The following is a 23,016-nucleotide window of genomic DNA, read 5'->3' on the forward strand; positions in this document are numbered from 1 at the left end:
GGGTGTATCCCGATATGCTAGAGTAAGGCTCAGTGCACCACACCGGTGTTATCAGGTGGTGTTGGTCAAAGAAGTAGTACTACAGAGAGAATCTTACTTTAGTCAATTTCAAGTTTTGAGATCTCACTATGTTTTTTAAAACAGGTATTAAATACATGCATTTGGTAAAACAGTACAAAAGGCTGTTTGGTACATAGCAGCCGAAGAAAAACAATGTGGCTATTCCGTGCTGAGCTATGCTGTGAGCATTATCAAATAAATACTGGATTGTGAGGCCTTTGTTCAGGAACAAAAAAGAATATAAAATATCTCATTACCACAACTAAGGAGCTGGCCTGTGGCAACTAAGACCCGGCACAATTAACTAACTAACTAACGGACTATTTCTTAAAATCTCATTGATAGGTATTGAATATGATTTTTAAAAATTTATTTATTTATTTAATTTATTTTTGGCTGCGTTGGGTCTTCCTTGCTGCGTGTGTGCTTTCTCCAGTTGCGGTGAGCGGGGGCTACTCTTCGTTGCGGTGCGTGGGCTTCTCATTGCGGTGGCTTCTCTTGTTGCGGAGCACGGGCTCTAGGCGTGCAGGCTTCAGTAGTTGGGGCACGAGGACTCAGTAGTTGTGGCTTTTGGGCTCTAGAGCGCAGGCTCAGTAGTTGTGGCGCATGGGCTTCATTGCTCCGCGGCGTGTGGGAACTTCCCGGACCAGGGCTTGAACCCTTGTCCCCTGCATTGGCAGGCGGATTCTTAACCACTGCGCCAGCAGGGAAGCCCAGGCTCCAGCCTTTTAAAAAATGTGTTCCTTCCACCTTCGTGGAGCAGGCGTAGGGGATGGGGAGGAGTGAGAACCCGATTGGCAGGGGTCCGGTCGCAACCCCGGAAGGAGACGGGGGACGATCTAAGAGGCGGCACCCGGCTACAGTTGACCCCCAGTGACAGCTAACAGCTGCAGTGCTGCCCCTTCCTGCCCCAGGACCTGAGCTCAGGTCCCAGGGCGGCTGGAGAAACACACTGTTTTTGGTGAGATGCTCTTACTTACTGTGTGGAGCTGCTCCGGCTGCCCCGGCGACCACACCCCTGCAGGGCCCTGTGCCCGTCCTCCCTGCCCCCTGCCCAGGGCTCGGAGAACAGCAGTCTCTGTGGGGCAACCTGCTTCCAAGTCCTTCAGTGACCACGGAGGACTGGGAACGGGCTGGGCTACCGGGGAGCCTGGGCATCCAACACCTGAGCTCAGCCCTGGGGGCTCACGTGAGGGCAGGGGCTGGGGGTTGCGGGCGGTGAGCGGAGGGGCCTCCAGCCGGCATCAGCCTGGGCCCTGGACCCGGGGAAAGGCCTCACCCTCTCAGTCCTGACCTGCCGCTCAGGAACCCTGTGGCCCACCAGCCCGAGGCCTGTGTCGCCCGCCACGGACTGCCCGGCACACGGCTGGGGTGCCAACACCACACCTGGATTTTGCACGGGGACCATCTGGGGGCTCGGTGCACAGGAAGACGAGCAGCCCCCAGGCCCCGACACGCCCCTTCCATATCCATCGAGAGGTGCCTGATGGAAGGCCGGCTGTGCTCCTTTTCAAGCCCCAGGGAATTCACACGAACATCCCTCCCGGCCATGGGGTGCCTGCCCACCGGCTCTGGGCCTGCGACCAGCGCAGAACACAAGAAGGCACCGAAGTGGGTGCAGGGAGCTGAGCCGGGGCTGCAGAAGGGCAGACACCACAGCCTGGTCCACAACCGACTGCCCTAGGGCGGGTGAGAACGGGCGGGCAGGCTGAGGGGGGGACAGAGCGTGGCACGGCCTGCCCGCCTGGGCCACGGGGAGAAGGTCGGGGCACCGCCCGCGCGCTCGCTCCGCTGCCTGGCATCCTTTGTCGGGGCGAAGGGCCGGAGGCAGGGCTCCCGAGGAGCTCAAAGGCCCGGGAAGGACACACGGGACGGTCCAGAGCCACCCTACCGCTCCAGTGGTGCAGCACCCTCTCTGAATTCCTACTGCCACTAAAACACATCCCTAAGGCCTTTGGGAAGAATCGCTAGGACCCAGGAAGGCAGCCCCCTGCTGTGGTCCAGACTTCAGCGCTGCCGATGATCAGAGGGAGCCAGCCGGCCGGCCTTGAGCAGGAGGACAGGACACGGGGACAGGGACAGCCACAGCCGGGCTTCCCGCAGCTGTGCCCACCGCCAGAACCAGCTCCAGCCAATCACAGCCCCCGAGATGCCAAACAGTGACGGGCGAGAGGCTGGCAGGAAACTGACACCCCCTCACTGGAGAGCCTGCCCGGCCGGGGTGCGGGGCACCATCCCCATCTGAACTCACCCCACAGCTCAGCCATCTCCCAGTGACCCAGACGCGTCACCACGGCCCCAGGGCTGATCCCCGACCAAGGTCAGAACCCCCCCCAGTGTGACGGCCCCCATGCCACTCCTGTGGTGGAAGGGACGGCAGGCAGAGACCAGGATTAGAGTCTTTTTATTAACGGCTGCGTTTTCAAAGAACCGTTTTGTTACCAGGAAAGCTACCCAGGAAGGGATGGCATTAGTGCAACAAGGGGGAGCCTTGATGCCAGGCTCTCCAGACACTTCCAGGTGGAGACTTTTGGCCTAGGCCGGCCGCCGGGGACTCAGGGGCTGGGAGGACACGCGGCCCCTCCCCCGCCCCGACGGGGCGCTAAGGCACCCGGCCCGCCTGGGTGGGCAAAACCCCGTGCCTTCAGCAGGCCGGCGGCTTGCAGCCCTCAACCTGCAGCCCTTTGCTCAGGAGGAAGGCGTCCTGCGTGGGGTCACAACCCAGGAAGAGCTTCACCATGCCCTTGGCATCCTCGGAGCCCCCCGGCCTCAGAATGCAGCTTGTGTCGTCCCTGGCAACCTGAGGAGAGGGGGCGGGGCTGCAGGAGGGTGGAGCTCCGCCTTCACTGAGGGTGTGGGTGTGGCCACCTCTGCCGTGACTCAACAAAGGGCAGGGGAGCAGGGGGTGCAGGGCAGGGCCCTCAGAGCCTGGCAGGCCCAGGCGGGCGGCACAAGCATCTAGGCCCAGGCCAAGGACCTCCGTGTTGGTCTGCATGGCAGGCTGGCCTCTCACCTTGCCGCTCAGGACGCCCTCCCGCTTGAAACGTGTGTGGAACGTGTCCGCAGAGTACACCTCGCTGCACAGGTAGCCATAGGACTGGGCGTCGTAGCTTCCTGCCAGGTGGCCGAAGGTCGCAAGCAGGTGGGTCCCTGGGACACAGGCGGAGAAGCTCCTGCCCGGCCCCCTGGCCGCTCCGTGCCCCTTCCCCAGAGAGGGGGCCTCAAAGCAGCCCTGTCTGAGTCCCCTGCCACTAGAGGGAGTATTGCCCCAACACTTCTAGAAAACGGGGACCTTGCGGGCAACTCAGTGGAGGGACACCAATAAATTTTTGCCGACTTTCTGCTGAAGCTCACGAGGGTTCACCCCTAAGCCTCTTTACAAGGTCAGCTGCCCGAGGCTCCGAGGGATGAGTCAGGGCTCACCTTCCAGCACGGGGAGAGCGCGGGTTCAAGCGCTCACGAGGGAGTGAACTGCGTCTCCGCACCGACACGCACGGGCAAACCTCGTCGACGCGTCCCGTCCGGGGTATGAAGCCCTCTCCTGCCTCTTCCAGGCTCTCCAGAAAGCACGTGCAGATACGCCCACCCCCCCCCCACCCCGGACTCCGCGGGCCACAGCTGGAGGGACCAGCCCAGGAACCGAGGCAGGAAGAGGCCAGAGGTCAGCGGGCCTCGGCCAGAGCCCGTCAGTCGGTCCCCCTTCACACACCACCAGAGGATCCTCTTGACCTGGGCAGTAGCCGCCAACTGACCGCTAAGGTGGGCCCGGCGTGCACTTGGCTACCTGGCGTGGCTGGGACCCCGAGGACCTCCTGGCAGAGGCGGGCATTCTCCTGGGCCGGGTCCGCGGGCGTCTGCGTGTGCAGGGCCTTGTCCACCTTGGCCAGGACGATCTGGCGCAGGTTGAAGAGGCCTGGAGGGCGGGAGGAAGGAGACGGGGGGCTGGCACTGTGTGCAGGCCGCGCTTTCCAGCCGGGCGGTCCGGGAGCCCCTTTCCTTTCCCTTGGCCCGACCGCACCGGGGTTGGCCAGCAGCTCCGGGGAACGGCGCTGCCCGTGCCCCACCGAGACTGGCAGCAACGCCAGGGCTTCACAGGGCGCGCGGCGCTCCCGGCCCCAGAGCCTACCCTCTGGTTCTCATCACCGGCTGTCGCCGGAGTCACAGGTAACGTGCCTTTCTTGTCGTTTGCCTTTTTTCCGGCCCTCAGCCACGCAAAGGTGTGAAGCCCTGACACTCGCTGCCACGTGGATGCACCCTGAGAACACGATGCTCAGCGAGAGACATCAAACACAGAAGGACACACAGGGTGTGAACCCACTGAGGGGAAACTTCCAGAACAGGTCGATCCACAGAGCCAGAGTGGGTTCCTGGTTGTTAGGGGCGTGGGGGGGGGGAATGATAACTAAGGGCGTGACGGACATTTTTGGGGTGAGGGAAATGTTCCAAAACAGGGCAGTAGTGACGGCTGCACAGCTCAGTAAAGTGTCCCCACGCGCTCCGGTGCAGCCTGTGAGAGCATCGCTCTCAGGACGAAGGGCTGACCGCAGGAAGACTGAACGAGCACTGGGTCCTGGGCCCAGACGCTCAGCTGGGGACCCCCCTCCCCCGGTGGGGAAGTCCCTGGGACTTGCTGAGCCTCTACCGAGACGGGCAGCAGCCCCAGGGCCTCACAGGGCGCGGCGCTCCCGGCCCCAGAGCCTACCCTCTGGTTCTCATCACCGCCTGTCACCAGACTTGCATGCAACGTTCCTTTCTTTTCTTTTGTCTTTTTAAAGGCAACTCGTGAATACACGTATTTAACATGCAGAGAACCAGTCCTGACTCCCTGATCTGCGGCTTCCAGCCTCCAGAGTCTCGAGGACATCCACTTCCGTTTTTTTACACGCCCTGTGCGTGGGGTTTGATGATGGAAACTGACACTGAGGGCGTCACCACGTGCGGGGTGACATCAGCAGAAGAATCCCGTGGCGAGGGCCTGCCTGAGAACCACGGGAGAGCCCGGGCCCTCCCCGCCCCCTGCCTGCAGCCCCGCGCCCGCACCCACCTGGGAGCGGAGCTGGTGCATCGCTTGCCAGAACTCATGGAAGTAGGTCTCCAGCTCATCATGCTGCAACAGGGAGGGCGGGTTGGGCGTAGGCTTGGTGAAGTTGGCCACCATGGCCGCGATGGTAATCTGGCGCCTCCCATCCTGCTGCAGGCAGCCCGGCTGCAGGCCAAAGCAGGCCATGTGCCCGGACTTCCCTTCCCTGGGGAGGGACGCGGGTGAGGCCCCGCTTCCACAGAGGAGCCCTGGCCCACGGCCGACAGGTTCCCCCACGCATGCACCGAGGGTAGAGGTCCAGGTAGAACTTACCGATGGATGACCTTGTCCGCGGCCGCGTCCCGGACCATGTAGAGCCTCACATCTTCGTGACACACGTTGGCACCCTCCTCCAGGTCGAAGGTCAGCCCCAGCAGCTCCTGGGAGATGCCCAGCCGCCCGCGCGTGACCACCTGCATGGGGAAGGACTCATTGAGCAGGTACTGGTCCACGTGGTAGCGCGTCTCCTCCCCCTGGTTCATGTAGTAGCACAGGTCCTAGACATTGATGGGCCCGTCAAAGTGCAGGCCCCGCCTCTGGCACTTGGCCTTCCTTAGGTCCAGGATCACGGCCGCTCCTGCTCCCCGAGGGGCTTCAGCTTCTGGGCCAGCTCATCTGCGGGCGGAGGGGAGAGGTTCGCCTATGTCCCTGTGGCAGCCTCCCAGCCGCCACCCACCCCACGCCCCTCGAGGCAGAATGAAGGGTTGGGGAAGGCGACCCCCAAGGGCTGACACAGTGGGGTCTCAGGCAGCACCACGTCCAGTCAAGGTCCGCCTGACCCCTGTCCCCACTGGGACTCGGGGAGGCAGGGTTACCTAGGAAAGTGGCCACCACCTGGCTGGTCTTGGCCATGTTCATCTCCAGCACGGAGTCGGCACGCGTGCTGAACCCCAGCAGGCGGGACTTCTGAGCCTGCAGCCTTACCAGCTCCCCGAGGATCGCGCAGTTCTCCTGGAACCCAGAGACGGCCAGCGCTGGGGACCGTGGGCCACGCCCTCCCCACGGGCCCCGGGCCAGGTCTCTGAGGGCGGGCAGGACTCTCAGGCCACTGGCGGGCACAGCCAATCCCCCTCCCTCCTCCTCCTGGCCCGGATTTCTAGACACTTTGGTGCTGTCCTAACACGTGGTCTTTATGAACACAGGTCCTTTTGGAACCAGAAACGGCGTGAACCGTGATGAGCTCTAAGGCCAAGGGCAGGAAGAAATGTGACCAGGCTCTCCAGGAGCCACCCAGGGGCCTCCCCGGGCTCAACAATACAGACTCGGCTGCCGTGCAGACAGCAGGTCATCCCCACGGCGCCCGAACACCCAGGCCCCTGGACGGCGAGACGCCTGTTGCTGCAGGTGGCCCGGGGCTGGCTGGTGAGGCCCGGCCCCAGGCGTACGCCACCTTCTCTGGGGCCACCTCTCCGGCTCTGCGGTGGGGTTCTCCTGGGAGCCCCCAGTCACCACAGGACCAACGTGGCCTGTCTGCAGCCCAAGAAGGTGGGGACACAGGACTGTCCCCCATGCCCCCCACATCACCCACGAGGCCGAGCAAGCACCAGTGGTGTCTGCGGGGAAGATGAAGGGCTCATGCACAGCCCCCATCTACTGAAGATGCTGAACAGGAGAAGCACAGACTGCAGCCACACGCGGTATGGACCAAACGCAAGTGTCCTTGGAGGAACCGATGTCTGAATGTCAAGGCCGTACCCGGGCCACAGTGAGAAGGCCCAGACCCCACGCAAGGCACAGAGAGGAGATGGGGGGAACATCTGCGAATCTGAGCTCATCGGGCATCACCCCAGAAGGAGAGGGAGAGGGAGAGGGAGAGAGAGGGAGGTACAGACGTCTCTCCCTTCCCTGGGGGTTCTCTAGTGCAGCCAAGGCTGAAAAGCACTGCATTTCGGGAGATGGGTCCTCGTGGAAAAGTTAAATAGTAGCTCATGGCATTATCGACACATATTCAAAAGGCCCCAAATCTTGGGGAGTCAGGGAGGGGAGCTGGCGGCTGCCTCGTAAAGGAGGAGAGATTGGGCGTCAGAGGAGGTGCCTGTGCAGCCCGCCGCCGCCGCCCAGGGCCCCGCAGACTTCATCTCCCAGCTGTGGTCCCGGGCTGGAAGGCAGCGCGGAGGTCAAGCCGTCCAAGCATCAACGTTGACTTCAGGGCTGATCTAAAAGGCGCCTGGTGTTTGTTGAAGCAGAAGAAAGAGAAAGCAGTGGGGAGAGGAGGGGAGGGGGAGGGAGCCCCCATCAGCCCTTCTCCCTCTCTCCCTCTCTGTCTCCCTCTCTCCCTCCTTCCCTCCCTCCCTCTACCTCCCTGCTTCTCACTCTCACTCTCACTCTCCCTCCATCTCTCCCTCTGCCTCTTTCCCTCTCCCTCTTTCCCTCTCCCTCTCTCCCTGTCCCCCTCTCCCTGTCCCTGTTTCCCTGTTCCGCTCTTCCGATACCTCATTCCCTCTCCCTCTCTCCCTCTCTCCCTCCCTCTCTCCCTCTCCTGCTCCCTCTCCCTCTCCCTCCACCTCCTTCCCTCTCTGGAGAGGGTGCCTGCTTCCTTCTCTGTCTCCCTCTCTGGAGAGGGAAGGAGGTGGAGGGAGAGGGATAGAGGGAGGGAGGGAAAGACAAAGGCGTCTCTCCCTCCCTCCCTCTCTCCCTCTCTCCCTCCCTCTCTCCATCTCCCTCACTCCCTCCCAGAGATGGAGAGACAGAGGAAGAGACAGAGACAAGGGAGAGGGAGAGAGGGAGAGGGAGAGAGAGGGTGGAGGGAGGGAGAGAGAGAGAGAGGTGTCTTCCTCCCTCCCTTTCCCTCTCTCCCTCCTCTCTCTCCCTCTCCTGCTCCCTCTCCCTCTCTGGAGAGGGAAGGAGGTGGAGGGAGAGGGAGCAGGAGAGGGAGAGAGAGGGGGAGAGGGGGAGAGGGATAGAGGGAGGGAAGGAAAGACAGACGTCTCTCCCTCCCTCCCTCTATCCCTCTCTCCCTCCCTTTATCCCTCTCTCGCTCCCTCTCTCCCACTCCCTCTCCCTCCAACTCTCCCTCTCCCTCCGTCTCTCCATCTCCCTCACTCCCTCCCAGAGACGGAGGAAGAGGCAGAGACAAGGGAGAGGGAGAGGGAGAAGGAGAGAGAGGGGGGAGAGAGGGAGAGAGAGAGAGGTCTCTTCCTCCCTCCCTTTCCCTCTCTCCTTCTCTCCCTCTCTCCCTCGCCCTCTCTCCCCCCTCCCTCTGCTCCTCTCCCTCATCTCTGCCTCTCCCTCCATCTCTCCCTGTCTGAGAGGGAATGAGGGAGCGGGAGAGACGGAGGGAGAGGGAGAGACGGAGGGAGCGGGAGAGACGGAGGGAGAGGGAGAAGGAGGGAGGGAGAGGGAGAGAGGAAGGGAAAGGGCGAGGGAGAGGGAGGGAGGGAGAGACATCTCTCCCTCTCCCTCTCCCTCTCCCTCTCCCTCCCTTCCTCTCCCTCTCCCTCTCCCTCCCTTCCTCTCCCTCTCCTAGAGGGAGGGAGGGAGAGGGAGAGACAGGGGGAGAGGAGAGGGAGGGAGCGAAGGAGAGGGGGAGTCGGACAAGGAGGTAGGGTGAGGGAGAAGGAGAGAGGGTGCCTGCTTCCCTCTCTGTCTCCCTCCCTCCCTCTCCGTGTCCCTCTCTCCCCCCTCTCCCCCTCCCTCTGTCTCTCCCTCTCTGGGAGGGAGAGAGGGAGAGGGAGAGGGAGGGAGAGGGAGCAGGAGGGAAAATGATGGAGGGATGGAGAGGGAGAGAGGGTGAGGGAGAGAAGGAGAGAAGGAGGAGAGAGGGAGAGGGAGGGAGAAAGAGACCTCTCCCTCCCTCCCTCCCTCTCCCTCCCTCCCTCCTTCTCCTCCCTCTTCTCCCTCTCCCTCCAACTCTCCCTCTCCCTCCGTCTCTCCATCTCCCTCACTCCCTCCCAGAGACGGAGAGACAGAGGTAGAGGCAGAGCAGAACACGGAAACAAGGACAGGGAAACAGGCACAGGGAGAGAGGCAGGGACAGAGGGAGAGGAGAGGGAAGAGGGAGAGGAAAGAGGGAGAGGAAAGAGAGAGTGGGAGGGAGAGAGGGAGAGACAGATGGAGAGAGAGGGAGGGAGAGAGAGAGAGGGAGAGGGAAAGAGGTAGAGGGAGAGCAGAACAGGGAAAGAGGGACAGGGAGGGAGAGAGGGAGGAGAGGAAGCAGGGAGAAAAGAGAGAAAGAACACACCATCTACATTTCTGTCAGATGACACCGGGGATCCTTACACAACCAGGAGAAAATAACACAGGGAGGCTCTTTCTCAGCTGGAACTGGAACTGCAGAGGGGGCCAAACACCACCAGGCTGGCCACACATGTCCAGCCGCCGCTCCAGCCCCGTCAGCCGTGAGTCCGGTCACCAGGGCTCTGAGTGTCTGCTCCAGGGAGCTGGGGTTCACCCTCTCACCGGGGAGGCCGGGCCAAGACCGCGGGGCCCCGGGCTGGACACATAGGGGGAAAAGCATCCCCACAGGACAGCTTGTGCGAGCAGATTCAGCTGCCAGATTCTAGAGGCCCGGGACCACCCTGTGGCCCGTGAAAAACAGGAGGCCACGAGGGTCTTGCATCGTGATTCCTGTCCGTTGGACTGTAAAGTTTATGTAGGGAATCTTGCAAACAGTGGTAACAAGGCTGAATGGGAACGAGATTTAGGCTATTATGGACCACTCTGAAGTGTGTGGGTTGCTAAAAGCCCTCCCGGCTTCGCTCTTGTTGAATGTGAAGATCCCCGAGATGCAGCCGATGCTGTCCGAGAACTAGATGGGAGAACACTATGTGGCTGCCGAGTAAGACTGGACCTGTCGAATGGGGAAAAGAGAAGTCGAAATCGTGACCGCCTCCTTCTTGGGGTCGCCGCCCTTGAGATGATTATCGGAGGAGGAGTCCTCCACCTCGCACACATCTCCAAGATGGAGAGCCTTCTCCGTCAGCCAGAGCAGGTCCCTTTCTAGATATAGGAGAAGAGAGAGATGACTGTCCTAGGAGAGAAATCACAAGCCGTCCCGATCTTTCTCTAGGTCTCCTAGCCGATCTAGGTCAAATGAAAGGAAATAGAAGACCACTTTGCAAGAGGAGTGGTGTACAGGCAATAACTTCATTTGACAGGAGTATGTACAGAAAATTCAAGTTTTGTTTGAGACTTCTGAAGCTTGGTGCACTTTTTAAATGTTTTAGTTGTTCACATTTGTTTGTCTCTTGGGACAGTGACCCATAAAGGTGTCATTCTCTGTGGTTTGAAATGGGTCATATGAGGCATGTGATACGAAGAATTGTTACCTTCCAATGTTCCCTTAAGCAAAATTGAATTTGCTTTGAATTTTTGGTCTTGCCTAGACTGATAATAAAACTTTAACTCCTGCCCACCTAAAGTGTGATGTTTACTATTATGGAAACAACACTGGCAAACATGGAAAAGACTTTTCTGTAGCTGGGATATGGTATGCAGCTGTAGTTAAGCAAGCAGTCTTTAAAAGGTGCTGTGAACACAAGCCAGCAGGTAAAAATGAAAGCCGCACCCTTACCCTAGATTAGAGGTTGAAAACTTCCACTAGTCTTCACACGGGACAAGAGGTTGTCCAGGGAGTTGAGAATCTAAGAAGTTTCAAGGAAGTTAGTTTACCTTGGAGTTAGGTCATAAGTCCCCTCTGTGATTGCTGTACATGAATACATAGCTCTTTGTAATATTTTTTGGAAATCTGAGATTATCAAGATACCAATGTCCTGCCAGATTAAGAGTATTGTAGAGCTGAACTTTGAGTTACTGTGCAATTTTTTTTTTCATGCTGTCATTTGTAATATGTTTTGTGAGAATCCTTGGGATTAAAGTTTTGGTTGCAAAAGAAAAGAAGAAAAGAAAAGAATCCGCCTGCCAGTGCAGGGGACACAGGTTCAAGCCCTGGTCCGGGAAGATCCCAGGTGCCGCAGATCAACTAAGCCCATGGGCCACAACTACTGAGCCTGCGCTGTAGATCCTGGGAGCCAGAACTACTGAGCCCCCGTGCACAACTACAGAAGCCCGCACGCAACGAAGACTCAACGCAGCAAAAAAAAAAAAAAAAAAAAAAAAAAAAAAAGACGCTACTGGCCAGGTGATCAAGGGTAAAATCATTTGTCATAAGTCCCGTTGATGGTGTGTATCCTTGATGTGACCTGAGGAGAATGGCATTTTTATCTCTGTCTGGATCTTCCGCCCCAAACCCCATAACTCCAGACCAACCATAAGAAAACATCAGAGAACAAACAGACAAACTAATTGAGGGACAAAATACCTGACCAGTCCTCCTCAAAACTTTCAAGGTATCAAAACCCAGGGACATCTGAGAAATGTCACAGCCCAGAGGAGACTGGGACAGAAAAAGGATGTTAGGGGAAAACTAGGGAAATGCTAATGAAGTGTGGACTTTAGTTAATAACAATGTATCCATCTTGGTTCCTTAGTTGGATAAACATGTCATACTAACGTACTAACGTGTTGGAAATAGGGTTACTGGGTCAGGGTCCACGGCACTCTACACTCTGTACAGATCTTTGCCACTTTTTTGTAAATCTAAGCTATTCTAAAATTAAGCGAGTACTGAACAGAGATAAGAATGTTATTTCCCTGATTTGAACATGCCTGAGTTTCTTTTCATGGTCACATTTTTGCTATCTGGATGTGTCTTGGAATCAGTAGCAAAGGAGAGTTGCCAGCCCCTGGAAAGATGTGGGTGGTTTGCAGGTGGCTTGCTCTGGAGCTGAAGACCACAGTGGGAAGTCTGCAGCCTCGGGCTGCACTTAGAACTATGGGAGGGGATGGGCCAGCTCAGTTAGGGATGGAACCTATAAATAAAACTTTTTTCTTTTCCATTATGGCTTATCACAGGATATTGAATATAGTTCCCTGTGCTAGACAGTAGGATGTTGTAGTTTATCCATCCTATATTTAATAGTTTGCACCTGCTAACCCCAAACTCCCAATCCAACCCTCCCTCACTCTTTCTCCCCCTTGGCAACCACAAGTCTGTTCTCTATGTCTGTGAGTCTGTTTTTGTTTCGTAGACGAGTTCATTTGTGTCGTATTTTAGATTTCACATATAAGTGAGATCATATGATATTTGTCTTTCTCTTCTGACTTACTTCACTTAGCATGGTAATCTCTAGGTCCATCCACATTGCTGCAAATAGCATTATTTCATTCTTTTTATGGCTGAATAATATTCCATTGTATATATGTACCACATCTTCTTTATCCATTCATCCATCAGTGGACATTTAGGTAGCTTCCATGTCTTGGCTATTGTAAATAGTGCTGCAATGAACATTGGGGTGCATGTATCTTTTCTTTCTTTTTTTTTTCTTTCTTCCTTTCTTCCTCCCTTTCTTTCCTCCTTTCTTTCTTTCTTCCTTGCTTCCTTCCCTTCTTTCTTTCTTTCTTTCTTTCTCTCTCTCCCTCTCTCTCTTTCTTTCTCTCTTTCTCTCTTTCTTTCTTTCTTTTTTTTTGTCACACGGCATGTGAGTTCTTAGTTCCCTGATCAGAGATGGAACCCATGCCCCCCGCACTGGAAGCACGGAGTCTTAACCACTGGACCACCAGGGAGATGCCAGGGGTGTGTGTATAGTTTTGAATTAGAGTTTTCTCCGGATCTATGCCCAGGAGTGGAATTGCGGGACCCTATGGCAGCTGTATCTGTTGCTGCACGTCTCACATCAACCACCTGCACTCCAATCCTTGCTCTCAACGTCATCTTTGGGGAACCCAACCTGCGACAGGGACCTTGACAAGAAGAAATGGCTCAGGGAAAAGCTACCTGCACAGGGAGGAGATAGAGGCCATCGCCCCTGGGGTGCGGCGGGGAGAGTGGGCACAGAGATTTGTCATTTCACCCCCGATGCTCATCTCAGCCCTCCTGGCTGCCCCACTCTAGGTCACCTCGGGATACAGAGGTGACCCGGTTAGAGTCCCTGCCTGTGCAGGAATCTGGGGGCACCAGTGGGTCTGAATAATATTAGTGCAGGGTCTCCCCCGCGGCACTGGGGTTATTCGGGGCGGGTCATCGTCTGCTGAGGGCCCCTCCTGGGCACTGTGTGGGGTTTAGCAGGAGCCCTGGCCGCACCCATTTGATTCCAGGGGCCCCTCCCCCCCAGTTGTGACAACGACAGATTTTCCCCACACATCACGGAAGAACTGGGTGAGGCGGGGGCAGGATGGCCCTGGGCGAGGACAGCTGTGTTGAAGCAACCAGCCTGGCCCAGGGCAAGGTCTGCCCCAATCCCGTCAGCGCCTGCATTTAGACCTGCCCCTTTCCTCTCCCACCTCCTGTGCCCTGCAGTGGTCTCCGAGACATCATCGCCATGTAATAAATCACACCTTCTCAGTTGACTGTTTGCTGCCCTCGCTAGAACGTGAGCTCTTTGAGGACAGGGATGCCGTTATGTCCCCAGCACCCAGAAGAGTGTCTGCTGTGTAGTAGATGCTTCATAAATACTTGCTGAATAAAGGAGTTGAATAAAGGGATGAGTGGATGAATGAATGAAGGTTACAATGGAAGGAGGGGGGAGATTCCCTTTCTGGCTCTCGGGGGTTGGGAGATCAAGTGAAAGATCCGTCCTAAATAGGCTGACCAGCCTTCTGGGGTTCCCCAGGACTGAGGGTTTCCCCAGAGTTCCAGCGCTCAAACCTGAGCGGTCCTGGGCAAACTGGGGGCGGGTGTTGGTCACCCTATCTAAACACAGTAACAATTCCAGCTGCAATAGCAATGGCCAATGACCTGTACGGTCTTATTGACCATGCACAGTTCTTTACCTGGAAGGGAAGGGTGGGCCGGGATTGGAATTCTGGTGATCCAGGGCGGGTGAGGGCACAGCCCGGGCTTGTATAGGGGAGTCCAGGAAGGTTCTGGAGGAAGTGACAGTGACACAGGGGGGAGGGAGGAGTCTAAGGAAGAACGTCCCACATGACAACGTGTGCCAATGGCCCTGGGCCCAAGGTCACACCTGACCAGGGCTTGCCTCTTTTTTTTTTTCTAATTTACTTTTTCCCACATGGATATGCAATTGTCCTAATGCCATTTATTGAAAACTCCTTAATTTCCCCACTTTCTGTCATATCAAGTTCTCATAGATCTGTTTCTGGACCTTTATTCTATACCATAGAGCTATACGTCCCATCCTTGCACCACTAGGGCTGTTTCATCACTATAACTTTATTTTTTATTCATTTATTTTTCTTGGCCATGCCGTGCGGCATGTGGGATCTTATTTCCCTGACCAGGGATCGAACCCGCGCCCCCTGCCAGTGGAAGCTCGGAGTCTTAATCACTGGACCTCCAGGGAAGTCCCCAGGGTTTGCTTTGACATCCATCGAATGGTGGCAGGTGGGCACGGGGAGCAGCTGTCTGTGAGCCATCCTGTGTAGAAATGCAGGCTGGAGGGGAGGACAGATGGAGCGGGAGGGGAAGAAGCGGAGGAGGGAGGGAGGGCGGGCGAGAGACAGACAGAGCATGAAAGCTGAAAATAGCTCCTAGTGCCGGGAGCCTTGGAGCCAGAGCCTGGGAGCCAGGGTGACTGGCTCTCCTCCCTGGTGTGTGTGTGTTGCGGGGGGGTGGCTCTGGGCTTCTCAGGCTGGGAATGGGGTGCACAGAGCAGGGACGGAGCAGGGACCCTTCTCTCTGGGACCTCGTGGGCCATCCTCAGCTCACAAAGCTGAGCCACTCCTGGCCCTACGAGTGGGGGGGCTTATCCTCCCTGTCCCCTGGATCACACCCCCTCACACACAACTTCCCCGTGTGTGTTCCCAGCAACCAAGAGAATCTGTTTTTAAAAGATTTGGGGGAGGGGGGTAAACATACAAACAAGAGCAGAATGGATACTTTTTCAGAATGTGAATGGCTCTGTGTAAGCCCACCCCCAGGGTAACCACAGTCCTGACCTCTAACATCCTTGACGAGTCAGCTTTGGTCTGGGCTTGCGGACCCACGGAAGCTTCCTCATCCCCTCCTTCAGATCCCGTCTCTCCCTTGGCGTCTTTGTGAGAAGCACCCGGGGAAGTGGGACTGCTAGGCTGTACTGCTGCTAGAACTCCACCTGGGCTCCACCAGGCTCCAGCCCCCCACCCTGTGCACCTCTCTGACCCTGAGGCACCTCAACTGGTAGGAGCCGCATCACCTTCCCTCCTGGGACTTGTGACACTTAAGGGAGACACCGCAAGGACAAGCCTTTGGCTCCCTGGCTGGCAAAGAGCAGGTGCTCAATTGTCATAAGTGTCCATATCAGTGAGGGTTCTCCAGACAAACAGAATCCATAGGGTGTGTGTGTGTATATACACACACACACGTACATATGTACATGCATACAAAAATATACAGCTGTGTATCTATGCAGTATGCATACACACATATACACATATAGTATATACAATACACACTTACATATACACACGCATATAAAATGCATAGTTTGTATATCTACAGTATGTATACACACATATACACATAACATATACAATACACACATACATAGACACTATACATACACACATATAAAATGCATCATTTGTATGTATACAGTATGTACACATACGTATAACATATGCAATATACACACCTAGGTACATATATATCATACATATATACACACATACAAAGATATTTAGGTGTGTATATAGACAGTATACATACATACACATATAATATATGCAATACATAAATGTACATACATATAGACACACATATACACCTACATATAAAAGCATATAGCATAAAAATATATATGTACTGTATATATAAATTCATCGTATGTATACGTACATATATCATATATATAAGATATATACATACATACAATGTATACACACACATACACACCTATATGTTAATATGCGCATGTACATACACATATAAATACATACGCAAGTGTGTATATAATAGTATATACATATATACATATAACACCTAGAAACATATACACATACAGGTATACAACATATATACACACCTATATATAAATACACACTGTATACATACATACAGTGTACATAAACTGTATATCTACACACACCCATATATCAATATATGGGTGTGTGTATATATACAGCATGTTCACATTTATTTTCTCCCTTGAACATTGTGACTACTATTCCAAGTAAAATGGCAGCGCCATGAGGGCATGGCATTTCCCTTTTTGCCAGTACTGAGCGTCCAGGGTCTGGTGCCTAGCATAGGCTAAATACAGGGCATTTTTGTGAACAGAAGCCGGGATTCCGGCTGTCATATTTAATGAGGAATTATAGTCTTATTATTGGGTGGGGGGGGGTGTGTGTGTCACGGTACGTCAAGGGCGGGAGTCGAACCCGCCACCCCAAGCCCCGAGGGGGTCTCCCCGGGTCCCGACTTCGGGCCGGTGCGGGTGGCCGGGGGCAGCCGAAGACGTGAGTGCGTGCGTGCGTACGTGAGAGCGGGCGAGTCCACGGGGCGGGCGGCGCGCGCGCCGCGAGTGAGTGGTTCAGCCCGGCCCCGGCTCATTGTGCTCGCCTCACGCCGGCCCGAGTTGGCGGCAGCGCTGGAGGTCCCGGGCCTGTGACCACAAAGAGGGAGCCGGGGGCCAGACAGGAGCGCGGCGGCGGCCGCGGCGGTGGCTGAGGTCCAGGCCAGGCCCCCTCCCCTCAGCCGCCCGCCCGCCTGCCCCGCCCCCGCCGGCGGGCGTCCCGCCCCTCCCCACAACCGCCAGACTAGCCTGGTGCGGGGGCCGCTCGCGAAGATATGGGGGAGAAGTTGGAGCTGAGGCTGGAGTCGTCCGTGGGGGCCGAGCCCGCCGTCTACCCGTGGCCGCTGCCGGTGTACGTGAGTGCCACCCGTCCCCTTTTCCCGGACCCCCGCCCCTCTTCCCCCACGGCGCGCGCTGAGCCCACCGAGAAACGGAGCGACTCGAGTCGCCAGACCCTTTTTGGAGCCCCCCTTCCCGCCCCGCCGTGGTTCTCCGCGGCCGTGTCCAGCCCCCGCGCGCAGGGTGGGCAGAGGGGAGCCGGGGCCGGCCGGGGGCGCAGACTCGGCCGCGGGGACCCCGCGCTTCCGAGGGGCGCCCGAGCCGGGCTGCCGTTGGCTCTGTAGGGCTGGGGACCCCGGTCCCCCCGGGCCTGGACTGCCGGCGGGCTTGCCCTTCCGTACTTTATGATCTGACATGTAGGGTTTCTTTTTCCTGGTAGTTTATTCTTAGCGCTGTCAACGTGCTTAGCTTTTTTATTTTTGAGGACACCCTTTCCTTCCTCTCTCCAGTTTTTTGTGTTTTTGTTTTGTTTTAGTTAGGCATTTTGTCCCTCTGATCTTGAGTGGGTGGGCTGGCTGGAGCCTTGGAGAGGAGGCGTTGTCTCCCCTAATTTGAGTGGGTGGGCTGGCAGGGCCCTTGGAACGGAGGCATTGTGTCCTGTAATTTTAGTGGGTGGGCTGGCTGGACCCTTGGAGAGGAGGCATCCTGTCCCCTGATCTTGAGTGGCCTTTGGAAAATGACACGCCGAACGGAAATTTACACAGGCGTCCGGTGATTCCAGAAATGCAGGGTGTCCGGGCAGGTGGGCGCCCGGCCTCTCGTCCCCCGTGGCGGCGTGGTGCGCGTGTTGTTGTCTCAGGGTTTTCGCTTGGGCCCTGCAGCCCACCTTCGGGAGGGAAAGCGCAGCGGGCGCCTTGGGCCGGCGCCTTTGGGGCGCCCTTTCGTGCGCTCGGCTTGCGGGGGACCGGCCTCCAGGGGAGCCGGCGGGGAAGCCCGCGCGACCCGCCCCTCGCGCGGGCTCCGTGTGTCTCAGTTTATGGAAACTGTGTCGCGGCCGGGTGCGGGTCAGGACGCTGGGACCGCCTGGGAGCCGTTGTTGACTCCGGTCCCCGGTTCTCCGCAGTTCTCCGAGGTCGGAGGGTTTCCAGCCCGCCACTGCGCGCTGGCGCCTTCTATTTTTGCTCTTCCTGTGCCCGGAGGCACGGCTGAGCCTGGGCTCTGGCTTTTCTGGTTGGGTAACTCTGGGTGGCCCGGGTGGGCGGCCTGAGCAGTGGGCAGGGTGGGGAGACATCCCAGGGGAGGGAAACTGAAAGTGGGGAGAACCTTCAGAACTCCAGCTGATCCACTTGCCTTGCCTCCCCGCCCCTCTTACTGCACTTGTCATGTATGGGTTGGCTGGCCGGCGCATTTTTCAAAATGTAATAATTTGTTTATCCTTAGTAGCCGTGAAGCATAGTTCACTTGTAGTGCACAGTTGTAGGAGTTTTGACAGATGATTACCGTCAGGTGGCAGAGCAATCCCGTCATCCCATTTGCTGCCCTTTGGCGCCAGCACGCCTCTAGCCTCTTGGCCACTAATCTCCTCTCTGTCCCTAAGGTTTTGGCTTTTCCAGAAAGTCAGATAAACGGAACAACAGCATGTAGCTTTTTGATTCTGGCTGCTTTGGCTCAGCAAAACCTATGCGAGATTCATCCCTGGTTTGTTTTTTGTTGTTGTTGTTTTAAATATTTATTTATTTAGTTATTTACTTGGCTGTGCCAGGTCTTAGTTGCGGCACGTGGGATCGTCATTGCCGCGTGCAGTATGTTTTAGTTGCGGCGTGCGGGATATAGTTCCCTGAGCAGGGGTGGACCCCGGGCCCCCTGCATTTGGAGCGTGGAGTCTTAGCCACTGGACCACCAGGGAACTCCGTCATCCCTGTTGTTGCGGGTATGAGAAGTCACTCCTTTTTCTTGCTGTGTTGTATTCCATTTTCTGTTTGTCCATTTGCCTGCGGGTGGCAGGACTTGTGGGATGTTTCCAGTTTTGAGGGGATCAGGAATAAAGCTGCTGTAAACATCCCAGGGAACGTTTCCATGTGAACTTGGGTTTTTACCTCACTTGAGAAAATACTCAGGAGTGGGACTGGGGTCTGTGCTAAGTGTATGTTTAACAACCCTTCTGCATCTTAGAAATTGGTATTTTTGAGTATTGGAAGAGTTTAGAAATCCACTGTGACCCAGCACCCAGGCACTTGAAACGAAGTTGAAAGTTCATCTGGAGATGGTCACGTTGTCCCCATCACTGTCTTTTATTCGAGGCAGAGCAAGGCCACAGATTTGTAACCCTTATAAGGGAGGCCTCGTGTGCCCAGGCCCTGGCAGGACCTGGCTTTCTAGTGGTGGGCGGTTCTGAAGTGGAGAGCGTCTTTCCCTTGCTGGCCGGACCTCGCTTGGCAGGGTGCAGGGTGTGCTGCCTGCCTGGCCGGGCGCTCTTTCTGCCGGTCAGCAGCCGTTCCTGGTGTGTCTGTCCTACTACCAGGCAGGCGGTCAGGGGCCCTAGTGAAGTGCTCAGCGAGCCGCAGCCTTCCTAAAGCTTTGCGGGTAACGTCTGTTACCCTCCCATTTCCCTGCTGAGGAATTTTGCTTTCTCATGGGAGGTGAGGGGGCAGTACTTTATAAGAGTTCATATTTTGTGATGACTTGATGCTGAATACATTAAGAAAATGGGCTCCTTCCAGAAGCTTAACTTCTGAGAAGGTCAGATTACTCATGTGACCACACGTTTGAAATGAGTGAGCTTGTTTGTTCATTGATTCATTCATTCTGCAAGCACCTCCTGGATATTTACAGTGAGTGTTCCAGGGGGCGCTGAGGACAGTAGACAGTATTCTTTTTTTTTTTTTTTTTGATTTTTGAATTTTATTTTATTTATTTTTTTATACAGCACTTTCTTATTAGTCATCAATTTTATACACATCAGTGTATACATGTCAATCCGAATCGCTCAATTCAGCACACCACCATCCCCACTCCCCCGTGGCTTTCCTCCCTTGGTGTCCATACATTTGTTCTCTACATCTGTATCTCAACTTCTGCCCTGCAAACCGGTTCATCTGTACCATTTTTCTAGGTTCCACATATATGCGTTAATATACGATATTTGTTTTTCTCTTTCTGACTTACTTCACTCTGTATGACAGTCTCTAGATCCGTCCACGTCTCAACAAATGACTCAATTTCGTTCCTTTTTATGGCTGAGTAATATTCCATGGAATATATGTACCACAACTTCTTTATCCATTCGTCTGTCAATGGACATTTAGGTTGCTTCCATGACCTGGCTATTGTAAATAGTGCTGCAGTGAACATTGGGGTGTATGTGTCTTTTTGAATTATGGTTTTCTCTGGGTATATGCCCAGTAGTGGGATTGCTGGATCATATGGTAATTCTATTTTTAGTTTTTTAAGGAACCTCCATACTGTTCTCCATAGTGGCTGTATCAATTTACATTCCCACCAACAGTGCAAGAGGGTTCCCTTTCCTCCACACCCTCTCCAGCATTTGTTGTGTGTAGATTTTCTGATGATGCCCATTCTAACTGGTGTGAGGTGATACCTCACTGTAGTTTTGATTTGCATTTCTCTAATAATTAGTGATGTTGAGCAGCTTCTCACGTGCTTCTTGGCCATCTGTATGTCTTCTTTGGAGAAATGTCTATTTAGGTCTTCTGCCCATTTTTGGATTGGGTTGTTTGTTTCTTTAATATTGAGCTGCATGAGCTGTTTATCTATGTTGGAGATTAATCCTTTGTCCATTGATTCGTTTGCAAATATTTTCTCCCATTCTGAGGGTGACAGTATTCTTCTTCTCAAGAAACTTATGAACTAAGGACGGTAGGTGATCTATAAACACAGAAGTTCAGCTGAGGTGTAGTGCCCCATATATGGGATCAGCTGAGGTCGCAGAGGGTGGGGCTGCCAGATTTGCCCTGGGGGAGGTGTGGGTGGCTTCTCTGAGGAGGGGACACCCGCAGGAGGAAGTGCAAACAGCCACAACCGCCTGTATGCGGAAATGTCCAGCCTCCAAAATGGGCTTTTGCGCAATTGACAAATAGGAGGGCGGGGTGCAGGGCGAGTTTTGTTCCTTCTGTGACTGAGAGTTCCCAGATATCCACTTATAGCTCACGGTGGTATTTCTAAAGCAGGATGGCCCTTCTTTTGGTGGGAAAACCGGGTCTCAGCTCAGGAGGAAGCAGGTGGTATCTTCGGCTGCCTGATGGCAGGGCAGGAGCCAGCGAGGGCGTGCAGTGGTCCTTCCCCTCCGTGGCTCACTGAGACTGTGGGCATGGAGCGGCCCCAGCGTGACTGTCCTCTCCTGCTTCTGGCTTCCTCCTGAGAGCCCATGAGTCTCTGATGAATGCCCGCTGAGCAGTCACACCCTTCACTCGACTGTGAGTAGTAGCTGAAGTGGGCGGCCAAGTGAGCCATCCCTCCCTGTGACTCAGAAAATATTTTCTGATCTGACCTCTGCTGGTGTGAGTCCTGCCTAATCTGAGCTCAGGTGGAAGGCAGGTTAACCCTTTGACGACTTTCCGTGGGTGAAGTAGCCTCTTTAAAGAGGAAGGGATCACCGGAAAAGCTTGGTATTCCGTACGTACGTGGCTCTTAGCTTTCGTACTTTGGTCCCTAACATCCAAATGCCGCCTGTATGCTCTGTTCCTGGTGGGAGGAGCCAGAGGCAGCCGGCCCTTTGGATATTCACTAGGCAAGAGGTGGCAGAGCTGCAGGGGACCCGCCCCCAGTCTACGTCTAGGAGCTGCGTCCTTTTTTCCTTAATTAAGTTGAACTTTTTATTTTGAGATGATCATAGATTCTTGCACAGCCGTCAGAAATAAGTCGGACACATCCCACGTTCTCTTTACTCAGTTTCTCCCGATGGTGGCATCTTACAAAGCTACGCACCGATGTAATGATTTCATTGGCATTGGTACAATCAAGGTACAGAGTGTTTGGTGTCCCTTTTGAATTCGGGGACCTGTAGGGTGTGACTGGCTGTGTCTGTGCATCCCTGGGTCCCGGGCCCGGCGCACGTCTCCCAGGAAACCCCTCTCCTCCCTCTTTCTTTCTGCCGTGTCCTTGTCTCGTGGTCCTGGCGCTCTTCCCCAGTGTGTGTGCCTTGTCTCCCTGGCTGTGGGATGACAGTCCTGTTTCCTTCCTCCCACTGAGGGTGCTGCCTGGAGGCCTCTTTGGCATCTTCTCTGTCCCTTCAAGCTGTCCCTGCCGTTCCCACCAGCCGGGTCTCCTGCCGAGGCTGTTCACAGAGGACGTGCCGGGTGTCTGTCCGTGGTCCTCCGCAGCTCATGCGTGGCACTGTAGTGCCTCCCTCACCGCCCGCCTTTCTCTTCCTTCCTGGACTCTCTCTCCCCACCCACGGCCGCTGTCGCGGTGCCTAGCCCGGGGCTCTGTTCCTCGGCGCCCCCGTGTGGGACCAGGCCCTCTTCCTGTCCACGGCGCCTGGCAGGGCTGCCGAGTCACAGGTTCCCGTGAGCTGCAGTTGGGAGGTCGGAGGCTGTGTGCTTCACTGAGTATTGACCTTGGATGACGATGCCTCCTCATCTCTGAGGGGCTTCCGTTTGAATCCCCTCAGTTGGTCATGGGGTGCGCAGCCGATGCCCGGAAAGCGCGTCAGACTCACACCAGGTGCACGGGCAGCCGGTGTGTGAGAGAGGTTACCTCTGAGAACGCTGGTCCTTTGAAAACCTGACGCGTCTTTTCCCCGGGTGGGGAAGGTGTTTTGCAGGCTGTGTGCTGGGGAGCGGGGGGCCGCCACGGAGTGGTGCCCACGGGGACGGCGGGAGTCGTGGGGCTCGGGGCGGGGAGCTCTCGGGAAGGATTTGCACGTCGCGTGGTGGTGGTGGCTCACGTTTCCCCTGGTGTGCAGGTGGCTCCCTGGCGTCTGCTCTGTGCTCATCCTGCGCGCTGAGTGAGGCTCCCACCGGGGAGCAGGTGCTGGGGCCGCAGGACACGCTGGGCCCACACCTGGTCTGGGACAGACACCAGGTGAAGGGGCGGGACAAGGGGAGGAGGAGCCGCACTGGGTCTTGTGGGCTTTGTGTCTTTTTAAATAACAGCTTTGTCGAGATGGCATTCACACACCACAGAACT

At 55.7% G+C, this 23,016-nt stretch overlaps 2 protein-coding genes, 1 long non-coding RNA gene and 2 pseudogenes across 13 annotated transcripts in view; 2 read left to right on the plus strand and 3 right to left on the minus strand.

Moving 5' to 3' along the window:
* LOC309656240 (uncharacterized protein) overlaps positions 1–4,853 on the plus strand; it is a 108,656-nt gene extending 103,803 nt beyond the window's left edge. Inside the window, exons 7-8 of the mRNA XM_082452504.1 lie at positions 4,268–4,400; positions 4,836–4,853. Coding sequence (XP_082308630.1) covers positions 4,268–4,291 — 24 coding nt within the window. The 3' untranslated portion in view covers positions 4,292–4,400; positions 4,836–4,853. The remainder of the gene's footprint in view (positions 1–4,267; positions 4,401–4,835) is intronic.
* LOC309656204 (muscarinic acetylcholine receptor M5) overlaps positions 1–23,016 on the minus strand; it is a 340,164-nt gene that overhangs the window by 229,764 nt on the left and 87,384 nt on the right. The gene's annotated exons all lie outside the window — the stretch shown is intronic.
* Positions 1,698–4,200, minus strand: LOC309655619 (annotated as a pseudogene). Its single transcript has 3 exons — positions 4,187–4,200; positions 3,813–4,008; positions 1,698–3,337 (listed from the first exon to the last, which is right to left on the minus strand). The product of its transcript is annotated as an uncharacterized misc_RNA (transcript).
* On the minus strand, positions 4,878–6,730 carry LOC309654707 (thimet oligopeptidase-like; annotated as a pseudogene). The gene is made up of 4 exons: positions 6,399–6,730; positions 5,956–6,251; positions 5,386–5,755; positions 4,878–5,306 (listed from the first exon to the last, which is right to left on the minus strand). The product of its transcript is annotated as a thimet oligopeptidase-like (transcript).
* Positions 16,580–23,016, plus strand: part of LOC309656284 — a 374,358-nt gene continuing 367,921 nt past the window's right edge. For 4 of the 9 annotated variants that reach the window (XR_014261241.1, XR_014261242.1, XR_014261243.1 and 1 more), the window contains exon 1: positions 16,811–16,946. This is a non-coding gene — a long non-coding RNA (uncharacterized lncRNA). Of the gene's footprint in view, positions 16,947–23,016 lie in introns of all 9 variants that reach the window. The other 5 variants (XR_014261237.1, XR_014261238.1, XR_014261239.1 and 2 more) reach the window with 4 other exon arrangements.

This window comes from Balaenoptera physalus (assembly GCF_965194825.1).
Source record: "Balaenoptera physalus genome assembly, chromosome: 2".
Taxonomy (NCBI): domain Eukaryota; kingdom Metazoa; phylum Chordata; class Mammalia; order Artiodactyla; family Balaenopteridae; genus Balaenoptera; species Balaenoptera physalus.